The sequence below is a fragment of the Lithobates pipiens genome, unplaced genomic scaffold, assembly GCF_037356315.1.
Source record: "Lithobates pipiens isolate NorthernLeopardFrog02 unplaced genomic scaffold, aLitPip1_a1.2 Scaffold_13, whole genome shotgun sequence".
Lineage (NCBI taxonomy): Eukaryota > Metazoa > Chordata > Amphibia > Anura > Ranidae > Lithobates > Lithobates pipiens.
Window position 1 is genome coordinate 389,225,785 of NW_027507718.1, and position 14,183 is coordinate 389,239,967.

Consider the following 14,183-nt stretch of genomic DNA (forward strand, 5'->3'; position numbering starts at 1 on the left):
CCCTATTATATGGACTCCTCAAACTACCAATTTTCTTTTCCACAGACTTGATGTGTGCCCTCTGGGCTAAAGGGCTTTGCAAATTCCAATAGTTTGTCCAGGGTTGACTTCCTCTTTATTTTGTTACCCAGAATAAATGGATATTTTATTTTTACAAAATACGTTCCTATGTGTTTTTATTCAAAAAGGACAGTTTGTGAGTAGGCAGGTACATTTCAAAAATACAATGTCAAATTAACAAGGGACACCAACCTCCTTGAGGTTAATAAAAAATATAAGATAATAATGTTATTGTGGTAATATGGCACTCCAAAAAAATCGTAAAATAAATCTTGATGAAATAAAAAATTATAAAAGATGAGTATAAAAAATAATTGTAAGCATTATTATGGAGATCGGGCTTTTAAAAAATAGAATTAGTCATGAGATGAGGATAAATAATGAAGAAATAAGTTTGTGAGAACTCTTTGAATATGAGCAGCAAAACAACTTAATTCTTCCAGCATTATAAAGAAAAAAAGAATGCGCTGCATTAAAAAGATCACAGAATTAGCAGTGTGAGGAATGTGCTAGCTCCAATACAAGCGCTAGTTTTACCACACCGAGTGCTTCCATCTCATACTTACTTCAGAGCATGCGTCGTTTTTGGTCTGTCGGAACAGCATACAACGGTTTTCCTGATAGAAATTGGTTCAGTCGAAAATATTTAAAACATGTTCTATTTCTAGGTCCGTCAGAATTTTCGTAAAAAAAAAAAAGTCAGATGAGGCATACACACAATCGGAATATACGATGACCAGCTTCCATCTGACTTTTTCTATTGGACATTCCGCTTGTGTTTATGCGGCATTAGATGTACTATCTTAATACACTAACAAATTGAAGTTAAACTCCAGCTAACACTATATATGCAGTTATGACAACAGTTTGTTTTTCTTTTGGGATAAAGATTTTATATAAATGAATAAAACGGACAACTGTAAGCACCCCTGTTAGCATTGAATGTTTTGCCTCATCGCTGTAACTAATTTATCCCCAAGAGAGCTTGTTCTTTTGAAAAACAACAGACTTACTGGCCAGATCATCGGGGAAAACTAGAAGAAAGAGAGCCTGAAAAAAAAAAAAAATGCAGCCATCACATCTAAGAATGTTTAAGCTGCAAAATAATAAATGTTTGTTTGCTTTTGGATTTAATACTGCTTCAAGGATTTGATGACGGGTAAATTAAGATGTAAGCCCTAACTCTATAACATTTTGTTTTTTAAAGCACTTTGCATCATGAACAATTTCCATGTTTTTTTTTTATTTTAGAAAACAGTTTTTGCATCTCAGTGCTGTTGCTCTCCTGGACTCCCACTGACACCAATGATGGGACACTATTCCTCCTACTGACACCAACAATGGGACACTATTCTTCCCACAGACACCAATGATGGGGAACTATTCCTCCCATTAACGCCAATGATGGGGCATTATTCTTTCCGCTGACACCAACAATGGTGTCACTATTCCTCCTACTGGATACAGTCCGGCCCCCCTAAGTTTTGAAGGACAGTAAACTGGCCCTTTGTTTAGAATGATTGACCTCCCTGTTTTAGATGACAGTAACTCTGCTTTAACATTTACCCTCTCCATCAGCAGAAACTACATGACCAGTGTTGTAGAATTGGTCATGGGCAGGGCTTTTTTTCTCAGGAGAATAGGTGCGGTTACTAACCCCTTCCAAGTCATTCCTTATCCCCGCTTCCTACCCACCTCCAAACACCATTTCTTGGTTCCACACCTTACCCATCTCCCAGTACTGCCCCTTTTATAAAATACAGAACCAAGTATAATTTTTGGTGCTATTTAGTTTGTATGGAATTTGTTAATACAAGGCGGTAAAACAGGTTCCCTGCAGCTAGCAACAAAAGAACCCCCCTCCCCAGCAACAATAGATTACTCAAGAAAACATATACACCTCCCAGGAACAATAAATATCTCTAGCAACGATAGGTCTCTCCCAGCAACTATAGACCCCCCAGCAACAACAGATCCCCCCCAGCAACAATGGGCCCCTGCCAACAAAATACTCCCCAGCAACAATAGATTTTACAGTAGCCAGCATCAGTAGACTCTCCAGCACGCCCCAGAACTCCTTGGCATTATATTACTGTACATTCAGCACTAGAGGTGCCGGAACTGCTTTCCCTGAGTTCCCATTGAAAAAAACACCTGCCTCTGGTAAGAGAACTGATTTCTCTTTGACATATCCAACAAGAGGTGTTGTAAATGTTGAAAAATGTAACCTTTGTGCTAGCAGATGCCACCTGACCAATGTTTTGGCATTGTGATTCTTTCTGGAGGCTTGATTTTCAGTTATCCAACAAGAGGTAAGTACTTGGCATCCATATTGTACTATAAAAACTGCCTTGCACACTGATTTACTGATTGATTCCACTTTTTTCCTAGGATTGCTCTTTAAAGCCATTCACCAGCAAATATTTGGTCTTTGAAACATTCTTGTTTGTAAGATTATAACAATTAACTGAAATTCTTTATTTTACAGAAAGAAAATGAAAATGCCTTATTTCGCCTGGGTATTTGTATTATGGACATTGAACACAATAAGTCTTTCCCCTGTCTGTGCTGCAAATCGCTGCAGGGTCTTTCAAGACAAAGCTGACTGCAGCCATCTGGAACTGTTCACCATACCTTCTGACCTCCCTGTCAACATCAAAGTTCTAGATTTGTCCCACAATCGCCTAAAGCAATTACCTGCAGCCAATCTCTCCAGATATGACCAGCTTGAACATCTAAATGTTGGCTATAACAGTCTCCATATTCTGGAGCCAGAATTATGTGAACGGTTGCCTTTATTGAGGATACTGAATCTAGATCATAACGAGTTCACCAAGATTTTAGAAAAGGCCTTCTTGTCCTGCACAAACCTTACTGAACTACACCTGAGTTCTAATGGAGTGAAAGACATAACGGGAAACCCTTTTAAAAGCCTGCAGGTACATTTTGTTATGATGTATGTACCGTATATCTAAAACCATCACTTTTTTACTTTAATAAGCCTGGAACTCCATCAGCTGTTTATTGCTCTCTCTTTGCTATTGAGAGATGTGTCTAGAGATGGGAAATCCAAAGCTTTACAGTTGTCTCTTGAAAAAGAAATCTTCCATGAGGACACTTATACCAGTGACAATTGTCACGTTCCCCCTCACTTTGGAGAGAGATCCTCTTACATTCAGTACAGGAAGTACTTAAAGTGGAGTTCCAGTTATTTTTGTGGTTATTAAAACTCAGCAGCTACAAAAACTGTAGCTGCTGACATTTAATAAACACACGCTCACCTGTCCCACGATCCAGCGGTGTACTCACCCCTGCTTTTTTCACCTTTTGTCCTCCCTTGGCGGTGCTGGCATCTTTATTATGGGCACCCGGCTGTGACAGCTTGCGGCTTCACGCCAGGGTGCCCACTGCGCATGCATGAGCGGCGTTGCACTCTGTGACTGGTCCCAAAGTCTTCTAGAACATGTCGTGTCCCAGAAGACTTCAGGAGGGAGGGGGAAGGAGATCTTCTGCTTCTGATCACCTAAGGCAACTGGAAGTGAGAGCAGGTACCTGTCAAGGCAGAGTTCTGTTCTGACAGGGGTTGAAGGGATGGGTTCTGTGTTCCTGCAAAGCAGGGACTCAAATCCATCTCGTAAACTAGTAAAAGCAGCACACGTAGTAAACACAAACACTGGCTAGGCACACAGTTAACCCTTTGATTGCCCTAGATGTTCAACCTCTTCCCAGCCAGTGTCATTAGTCCAGTGACACTGCATATTTTTAGCACTGATCACTGTATTAGTGTCACTGGTTCCAGGCAAAGTGACAATATTGTAACCCCGCTATAAGTCGCTAATCGCCCCCCATTACGCTTTTTTCTACCCTTCTGCTGCTTCTGATCCCTCAACCCCCTCTTTCCAGGATCTTTGCTATGTGCGTCGGGACCCTTCGGGGTAAGACCACGCTATATTAAGATTCCTCTCAACTCAACTCATAAAATAAATAAATAAATAAAATTGTAATTCACATTTTGGCCAGGATCGTGCAGCTCTACTTTGGGTGTAAGTAAAAAAAGTTTAACCACTTAAACACTAAACCTTTTTCTGCCATTTGTTGATTCCAAGTTAAAATAATTTGTTTTTTTGCTAGAAAATTACTTAGTAGAGACCATAGAGAATAAAATGGTGGTTGTTGCAATATTTTATGTCACACTGTATTTGCGCAGTGGTCTTTCAAAGGCAATTTTTTTGGAAAAAATTACGAATGAAAAAAAAAAAACTAACCAGTAAAGTTAGGCCATTTTTTATGTATAATGTGAAAGATTTTACGTTGCGAGAATCGTGATCTTTTTATTTTAAGCAAAAAAATCATGATTCTCATTTTGGCCAGAATCGTACAGCTCTACCATGTGTTGTGTTGTGTTGGCAGTCCACTGAAAATTTTAGTTTGTTAATGCACCACAACAAAGTGCAGAATGGGCCCAAAAAATATATTTTAGTTACAAGAAAACTTGAATGCGCAAACACTAATTTATGTTTTCCATTTTGTATGCAGAGTTTAAAAATTCTTGATATGTCTCACAACAAGATGACATCTATGGCCTTGGGAGATACAGAACAGCTATCAAATCTTGAAGAACTTTCCTTTTCTCATAACCTGATCAATGAACTAAGAAAAGAAGCTTTGGCATTCCTTGGAAACAACTCCGTACAGAAGCTGGATCTATCATCCAATCCCGTCCACAATGTGAGACATTATTTGTTTATAATATGGGGGTAACCATCAGTCCTACATCATTGATATATACAGTGCCTTGCGAAAGTATTCGGCCCCCTTGAACTTTTCAACCTTTTGTCACATTTCAGGCTTCAAAGATATAAAAATTTTATTTTTTGTGAAGAATCACCAACAAGTGGGACACAATTGTGAAGTGTAACAAAATCTATTGGATTTTTGAAACTTTTTTAACTAATAAAAAAATGAAAAGTGGGGCGTGCAAAATTATTCGGCCCCCTTGCGTTAATACTTTGTAGAGCCACCTTTTGCTGCGATTACAGCTGCAAGTCACTTGGGGTATGTCTCTATCAGTTTTGCACATTGAGAAACTGAAATTCTTGCCCATTCTTCCTTGCAAAACAGCTCGAGCTCAGTGAGGTTGGATGGAGAGCATTTGTGAACAGCAGTTTTCAGCTCTTTCCACAGATTCTCGATAGGATTCAGGTCTGAACTTTGACTTGGCCATTCTAATACCTGGATACGTTTATTTGTGAACCATTCCTTTGTAGATTTTGCTGTATGCTTGGGATGATTGTCTTGTTGGAAGATAAATCTCCGTCCCAGTTTCAGGTCTTTTGCAGACTCCAACAGGTTTTCATCCAGAATGGTCCTGTATTTGGCTGCATCCATTTTCCCCTCAATTTTAACCATCTTCCCTGTCCCTGCTGAAGAAAAGCAGGCCCAAACCATGATGCTGCCACCACCATGTTTGACAGTGGGGATGGTGTGTTGAGGGTGATGAGCTGTGTTGCTTTTACACCAAACATATCGTTTTGCATTGTGGGCAAAAAGTTTGATTTTGGTTTCATCTGACCAGAGCACCTTCTTCCACATGTTTGGTGTGTCTCCCAGGTGGCTTGTGGCAAACTTTAGACAAGACTTTTTATGGATATCTTTGAGAAATGGCTTTCTTCTTGCCACTCTTCTATAAAGGCCAGATTTGTGCAGTGTACCACTGATTGTTGTCCTATGGACAGACTCTCCCACCTCAGCTGTAGTTCTCTGCAGTTCATCCAGAGTGATCATGGGCCTCTTGGCTGCATCTCTGATCAGTCTTCTCCTTGTCTGAGCTGAAAGTTTAGAGGGACGGCCAGGTCTTGGTAGATTTGCAGTGGTCTGATACTCCTTCCATTTCAAAATGATCGCTTGCACAGTGCTCCTTGAGATGTTTAAAGCTTGGGAAATCTTTTTGTATCCAAATCCGGATTTAAACTTCTCCACAACAGTATTACGGACCTGCCTGGTGTGTTCCTTGGTCTTCATGATGCTCTCTGCGCTTTCAACAGAACCCTGAGACTATCACAGAGCAGGTGCATTTATACAGAGACTTGATTACACACAGGTGGATTCTATTTATCACCATCAGTCATTTAGGACAACATTGGATCATTCAGAGATCCTCGCTGAACTTCTGGAGTGAGTTTGCTGCACTGAAAGTAAAGGGGCCGAATAATTTTGCACGCACCACTTTTCAGTTTTTAATTTGCTAAAAAAGTTTAAAATATCCTATAGATTTCGTTCCACTTCACAATTGTGTCCCACTTGTTGGTGATTCTTCACAAAAAATTTAAATTTTATATCTTTATGTTTAAAGCCTGAAATGTGGCAAAAGGTTGAAAAGTTCAAGGGGGCCGAATACTTTCGCAAGGCACTGTATATATAATTGTCTATGCCATACTAAGGTATTTTTATTTAGCATTAAAGGGGATCTGTCACAAAAATGAATACAACTGTCTGAAAAGAGTCTGCGACTGAATGCTAAATCTGCGATTGAAGTGATTGAAATTAAAGTGTTACTAAACCCAGGATCCTGCATTCACTAGATATGGTCTTCCACAGTACACAGAACATGTTATTTTAGTAAATATAAACAGCTAAACACCTTTTTTCATCAGCAGTATATAGCAGTCTTGTGACTTCTATCAGTTCTTGGTTAAAGCTTGTAGGAGGAGTTTTCATTTTCCCCCCGATTGTCCTATGAGGCTGCAGAACCCAGACCCTCTGTCTGGACAGTGCTGATTGGCCCTGTGCTGATCACATGCACCCTCCCAAGGAAAAAAAAACAGTCTAGCAATACACACCTAAACCTAAACATGTGCAGAGTGCCGCGAAGGCTCTGTTCTATCAGCAGGTATATTAGGGACTGTGGAAGAAGGGGAGGATCAGAGAAGATAGTATCAAACAGCCTTTTTACACAATGCAGAGGATTAACCCCTTAGGTTCCACAGTGAGTATAACAAGCACACTGTACTACATATACAGACTGATTTTACTGTTGTGGTTTTAAGTTTTATGTTTTTTATAGAACTGAAAAATCTGCTTCCATCAGAGGCTTGTCAAACAGTTAGCTTTATTCATGATGTCTGTTAAAAGGCAGTGACATAAAACATTAGGATTGATTATGTAAAAGGGTGTGTTTAGGATAGTAAATATAATCTAAATAAATCATTGTAAGTTCCCCTGCACATAGCTGATATTTCTGCAGAAAAGCCCTTGGAAGCTGATTTCCTCTTGCAGCTTCAAGACTTTCTTTTGTCTTAAAGCAGAAATATAGGTATTTTCAAGGAGCACAGTTGAGGTGTTTTTGCAATGGTTCCGTTAAAATATTTGACTTGACTTGCATATTAGTACAAGCTTCCTCTTCTATAGTTTTCTTTATTATATTAAAACAGAACTAAAGCAAAATAAAATAAAAAAATAAAGATAAACAGCCCATTAAAATTTAAACCTTGCAGTTGTTGCTGCAATATTCAGCTTGAATCTAGAGATTTCCCCCGCAGTACTTCTTTTGCACCACAAGATGTCCTCAGTGTAATGTGCAGCATCATTCAACTCACTTCCTTTGAGCTTAAGGCCCCTTTCACACAGGACGGATCAGTAATGATCTGCCCTGGGATGATCCGCTTGCTCAGCGGGGATCGCTCCGTTGTCCCCGCTGAGCCGGTGGCGGACAGGGCGGTTTTCAGTCTCCCCACCGTCAGAATACAAAGACACAGCGGAAAGCATTCACCCATACATCATGAATCGGGACAGTTTTTTTTCATTCAACCCACTAGTCTCATGTATGGCCATCCTTAATCAGATGCAGCCGCTGTTAGGGTATTTTAACAATGGATGTCAAAAACCAATAGGCATGGTGGGAAATCCATCCATCTGTGTTTTATAAAAAAAAAAAAACTATCAATGTATGGCCAGCTAAAAACTTTATTTATTAACCCTAAAATTAAAAATCTAATATATTACAGCTTACCAATCTTTAGATGTGACGGCTACATTCGTTTTATTTTTTAGACTTTTTCCTTCTTTATTCACCTTGTGATATGGCCAATAACCCAATAACTGTATTGGAGTGGCTACACTCTGGATTTAGGAGCAGCAGAGACACCTTTGGACTGCAGCTTTGTCAGTCTGGAGGAAGGTAGTGTTAGACCAACCAGCAGACAGTGTTGCCAGTCATCAGTATTTTTACAGGTAGCCAGTAAAATCCGGGCACTTTTCTCCTGCTTTTAAATGCCCATGGCAGGAAAAGTTTGCCAGGTAAAAATATGGCTATGATGCTTGGCTCGAGACCATATGATTGGCTGCTACAATGTGTTTGGGCGGTGCCAGCAGGAGATGATCTGGTCGGAGGCAGTGCCTGAGTGTCGTGCAATGTCATGGAGCACTTCCTCCCGCCACCGCCAGCCACTACAAAAACACAAGGGAGCCAAGCAGAGCTGCTGGAGGCGAAAACTTGTGTGCGGGGGAGAACAGGGCAAGCTGAGAGAAAGGGGTGTCAGGGCTGTTTGGAGTGGGGCGGACTGAAGGGACCATCTGCTGTGGAGAGAGACTGTCACTGTGACTCGGGAGGGGACATGTCATGTCGGTGAGATGTCAGCATCATCTGTCCATGTCACTGTGAGGGTTAATTTCATGTGTGTTCCTGCCCAAGTCACACACACATGAAGTCCAATTCCTAAAGGGGGGCCTGCCTGGAGTGGAGACTGTCACTGACACTCAGGTATCAACTTCATATGTGCCCAGGCGGGCCCCAGGCCCCATATCTTGCCCTCCCTGAGCCAGGAAAGGGGGGAGGGGCAATCTGATCAAACATAAAATAAGAAATATTTTTTGCCTTATTATCTAACTGTACTTTAAAGTGATTGTAAAGTCTCTTTTTTTCTTTTCAATAATAATAACAAACATACTATGGTATACTTGCCTGTGCTGCGTAGTGGATTTGCTCAGAGCAGCCCGGATCCTCCTCTCAGGTCCCTCTTCTGCTCTCCTGGCCCCTCCCTCCTATTCAGTGCCCCCACAGCAAGCAGCTTGCTATGGGGGCTCCCGAGCTGAGCCACAGCTCCCTGTGTCCATTTAGACACAGAGCTGCGTCCCTCTCTCTCCTGATTGGTTGTCTGAATTTGATTGACAGCAGCGGGGACCAATGGCACTGCTGCTGTGTCTCAGCCAATCAGGAGGGAAAGTCTCAGCTGGCTGAGACACTCATGGACATCACTGGACAGAGATGGGGCTCAGCTAAGTATTAGGGGGTGCTGGGGCAGCTGCTGCACATAGAAGGCCTTTTATCGTAATGCATAGAATGCATTAAGATAAAAAACCTTCTGACTTTGCAAATCCTTTAATTCAAATTGCTAATTGCATATTGAACTTGTTTGTAGCTTACATACTGAAATTTGTACTTAAAACTGTAACATTTCCAAACTTTTGGCAAATGTCAGTAAAAACTTGGCGGTGCCAGTAAATTTTGGGCATTGTGCCACTAAATTTCAATCTGGTAGCAGGTTTCAATGCATTAACCAAACTCCAGTTAACGCATTTTAAGCAGTTACAGCAAGTTATTTTTTTCTCTTTGGGAGAAAGGTTTTACATAAATAAAAGCTGTTGATTGTAAGCACCCCTGTCAATGGGGAATGGTTTGCCTCAACCCTCTATCTGCTACATCTATAGGACAGCTTGTTCTTTTGAAAAACAACAAACTTATTGGCCAAATCACTAGGTGAAAAAAAAGAAAGAAAACCTAAATAAAAAAAAAAAAGCTGCCACCACATCTAAGAATTGGTAAGCTGCAGTATGACAATTTTTTGGTTTTAGGTTTAAATCGGTTGTATTATCCGGTTCGTCATTTATACCTACAGGTAAGTCTATAATAAGGCTTACCTGTAGGTAAAATGAATATCTCCTCAATATCTCCTCAACCTGTATGGTTGAGGTGATTATCACCTTGCATGCAACCGCTGACGTCAGTGGCGCATGCGCAGTGAAGGTCCGGCATATCATGCCGAAACTTGCTGGACTGGTGCGCCGGAGTGACATCATCTCTGCTCCAGCCACTCACAGCACCGGAGCCGCGAACTGGGAGGGAACATGTCGACTCAGAGGTGACTAGGTGGTCCTGTGGGAGCTTTGTTCTAATGTAACTATTTCATAATGAGCTAGTATGCGGTGCATACTAGCTCATTATATTATGCCTTTTGGCTTACAGGTGTTTGTTTTGTTTCTTGTCCTACAACTGCTTTAATAGCTCTTTGATCCTTCATTCTTGGGGGGGAAAAAAAACAATCAGCACATTCCTTTCCATATGATCAGGGATCAGGGAGGATTTTTTTCCCCTGCTGTAGCAAATTGGATCCTGCTTTTCTTGTTTTTTTCAACTGTTGGTGGAGGATTGGGTATATGGGATTGTATGATATATATATTTTTTTTTTATGGTTGAACTAGATGGACTTTTTTCAACTTGACTAACTATGTAACTATGTGATGATGGTGATTTTAATCATTTTTTGTGAGCATGTGAGATATTTCCTACTGAGAAGAAATAATAGCCAACTGTTTTAGCAATATTTAAAATATATCTTCAACTAGTACTATCTATATGCTGGAGAATTCAATTACCCAAGTAAATGCATTTCCAGTATGTCCCATTATGCTACTTGTTGATATGGGATGCTCACTTAGGCTGGATTTTGCACTACAGTCCATGTACGATGGTTTCCTATGGAACATGTTCTGTAGTACAAATCTGCAAAAAGCACTAAAAATGCATAGGTGTGAATCCAGCCTATGTGGAAGCAGATCTTACATTACTTCCACATTTACTTGAAAATGTATGCAACTGAAACCTCTGCTCTTGATTATGTAGTATTTTTAGAAGAAGACTTGAAATCTGCTTCCTTTTGCCAACTGGCAAAATTTAGCGCTGGGGAACATCACAATGTCTGTATGTAAGATTTACTTCCACTTTTTATGTCACGATTACTTCCTGCCATGGATACAATATACAAATGTATTATTTGGCATTTGCATCATAGTTCATCTTACCCACATATTAGGTTTTCTGAAGGAAGCAAAGCCTGAAATTGAGAAGTTGAGAACTAACCAGATAAAAATGATATGTTAGCAGACATATAAGCGCATCCTGACATTGTTCAATTGCTGTTCTTTAACCACCTCAATACAGGGCACTTAAACACCTTCTTGCCCAGACCAATTTTGAGCTTTCAGCGCTGTCGCATTTTGAATGACAATTGCGCGGTCATGCTACACTGTACCCAAATTAAATTTTTATAATTTTTTTCCCACAAATAGAGCTTTCTTTTGGTGGTATTTGATCACCTCTACAGTTTTTATTTTTTGCTAAACAAATAAAAAAAAGACCAAAAATTTTGAAAAAAAAAAATGTTTTTTGTTTCAGTTTCAAAACTTTGTAAATAAGTACATTTTCTCTTTCACTGATGGGGCTGCACTGACGGGCACTGATAAGGCGGCACTGATGAGGTGGCACCAATGAAGTAGCACTGATGAGGTGGCATTGAGGGGCACTGATATGTGGCACTGATAGGTGGCACTGATGGGCTACACGGATGGACACTGATAGGTGGCACAAATTGGCACTGATAGCTGGCACGGATTGGCATGGATAGGCAGCATGAATGGGCATAGATAGGCGGCACAGATGGGCATGGAAGGGCACTGATAGGCGGCATGTATGGGCACTGATAGGTGGCACGGATGGGCACTGATAGGTGGCACAGATGGGCACTGATAGGCGGCATTGTATTGTATTGTTTTGTACTGATGGATGCCAATCAGTGCCAAACAATAATGCATGCCAATCAGTGATGCCCATTTTGGGCACTGATTGGCATCCATTATGGGCACTGATTGGCATCCATTGTGGGCACTGACTGGCATCCCTGGTGGTCTAGGGTGGCATACCTGGTGCTGGCCATCCCTGGTGGTCCAGTGTGGACATCCTCGGGGGGGGGGGGCTACGCTAATAATCGATCAGCACAGACCCCCCCTGTCAGAGGAGCAGCCGATCGGTGAGGAGATCAACGGCTCTTCCTATTTACGCTGTGATCAGCCATGATTGGACACGGCTGATCACGTGGTAAAGAGTCTCCATCGGAGACTCTTTACCGAGATCGTAGTTGCGGGGTGTCAGACTGACACCCCGCAACAACGATTGCTGTGATACGCGCCCCCGGGCGCACACAGCAGCTAAAAATCCTGAGGACGTCATATGACACCCAGTCAGGATCTTGAAACCACTTTGCAGCCGTCATTTGGCTATAGGGAGGGCGGCTAATGGTTAAGGCCTCGTTGACATCATACGTGCAGAAAAACAGATGGAAAAAATGAGCAGATTTGAATTACACTATATTGTCAAACATTTTGGGATGTCTGCCTTTACACGCACATGAACTTTAATGGCATCCCAGTCTTAAGCCTCGTACACACGATTTGATTGTTGGAAGGGGTTTGTCTGTTGACAGACTGTTGTCCTAAATTCTTACCGTCAGTACGCTCCTTTAGACAATTGTATTCCAATTTTTGGCCAACAAATGTTGGATGGCAGGCTAGTAACCCGGTGGACAACGGCTCCGCGTCAGATTTTCGAATGGTTAGTACACAAATCCGTCACACAAAAGTCGAAAGTACAAACACGCATACTCGGAATCAATCCTTTTTTTATATATTCTTTATTTTCTTGTTTTGGTGTGTTTTAAAAACATTTAATCTTTTACATTCATTATTAACATTACAGTTATTACCTCCTTATCCCTAACCCTCCCTCTTCCCTCCCCCCCATAAAAGAAGAAAGAAAAAAAAACAAACAAAAATAAACGGTCCTACCCCGTCTCACTCTCCTCCTTCCTTCTCTTTCACCACAATCTCTCCATTAATCTCAGCTACCTCTCTGTTTTCCTGAACGCCACCCATTGTTGCCATATCCTATGGAATTTCCCCCCTATATCCTCTGCCCTGTGGATCGACTCTTCTATAGTTCTTATCCACCCTACCCTCTCAATCCACTCTTTCATGGACGGGGCCTCCTGGGTTTTTCATAAACGTTTGATTAGAGCCTTCGCTGCATTCAATAAATGGAGGATTAAAGTAAATTTATATTGTGTCGCCCCCTTCTCTGTGTTGTGGAACAGACATATCCATGGTTGTTTTTTAATCCTTTCACCCGTTATATCGAAAATTGCCTCTATTATTTTGTCCCAATAGATTTGTATTTTGGGGCACTCGCACCACAGATGTGAGAAAGTCCCTAGTGCAGAACAGCCTCACCAGCAAGTTGGAGAATTATCTCCTCTATAGCCATGTGCTCTTTGTGGGGTTACATACCATCTCACAAGGAGCTTGTACGACATTTTGACTGTTTGCATGTCCTTTGCTACCGAATGAGCAAGCCTTACTATCTTGTTCCTGTGATCGTCGCTGCTTAGGGGGCCTATCTCTCTTTCCCATTTTTCTAAATAGGATGGGTATTCGTAGTCCGCCTCCCGCAAAAATATTTTATATATTTTTGATATCCTTTTCTCTAGGCTTTGGGGGGACTCCAGTAATTTCTCTAGGGGTCTCAGTTGTCTCTTACCTCGTAGTGGCTGTGGTAAAGTTTCTCCATTTATCTAGTGGTTTCTGTCCCCATTCCCGCGTGATTTCCTTATAAGTGTATATTCTATTTCCTTCCATCACATCTTGCAACCTTATTTCCTCCTTATTGGCCCACCTGCTAAAAAATATGTGTTCCTCCTTCCCTGGTAGGAAGAAATTTGTGTCTTAAAGTGGTATTAATGGTGAATTGTGATCCCATTTGTGTCTTTTATTTATTCCATCCCAAATCTTTAGTGAATTTTTTGACAGGATATTTGTGTTTGGTCCTAAATCTCGATATTGTGAAGGTATCCATATAATTTTCCCTATATCTGTTCTACTTAACCTCGTTTCTAACTCAACCCAACTCTTCTCCTTCTTGTTGTGAGTCCAATCCACTATTCTAGAGATCACAATCACTTCGTAATATTTTTTCCAATCTGGTGCTGATAGACCCCCTCTGTCTTTTTCTCTAACTCCTC

General features: G+C 41.1%; 1 protein-coding gene across 3 annotated transcripts in view; it reads left to right on the plus strand.

The window, feature by feature from the left end:
- TLR3 (toll like receptor 3) overlaps positions 1 to 14,183 on the plus strand; it is a 65,411-nt gene that overhangs the window by 36,911 nt on the left and 14,317 nt on the right. For all 3 annotated transcript variants that reach the window (XM_077477348.1, XM_077477347.1, XM_077477349.1), the window contains exons 2-3: positions 2,549 to 2,999; positions 4,597 to 4,788. In XM_077477348.1, the coding sequence (XP_077333474.1) occupies positions 2,549 to 2,999; positions 4,597 to 4,788 (643 nt within the window). The remainder of the gene's footprint in view (positions 1 to 2,548; positions 3,000 to 4,596; positions 4,789 to 14,183) is intronic.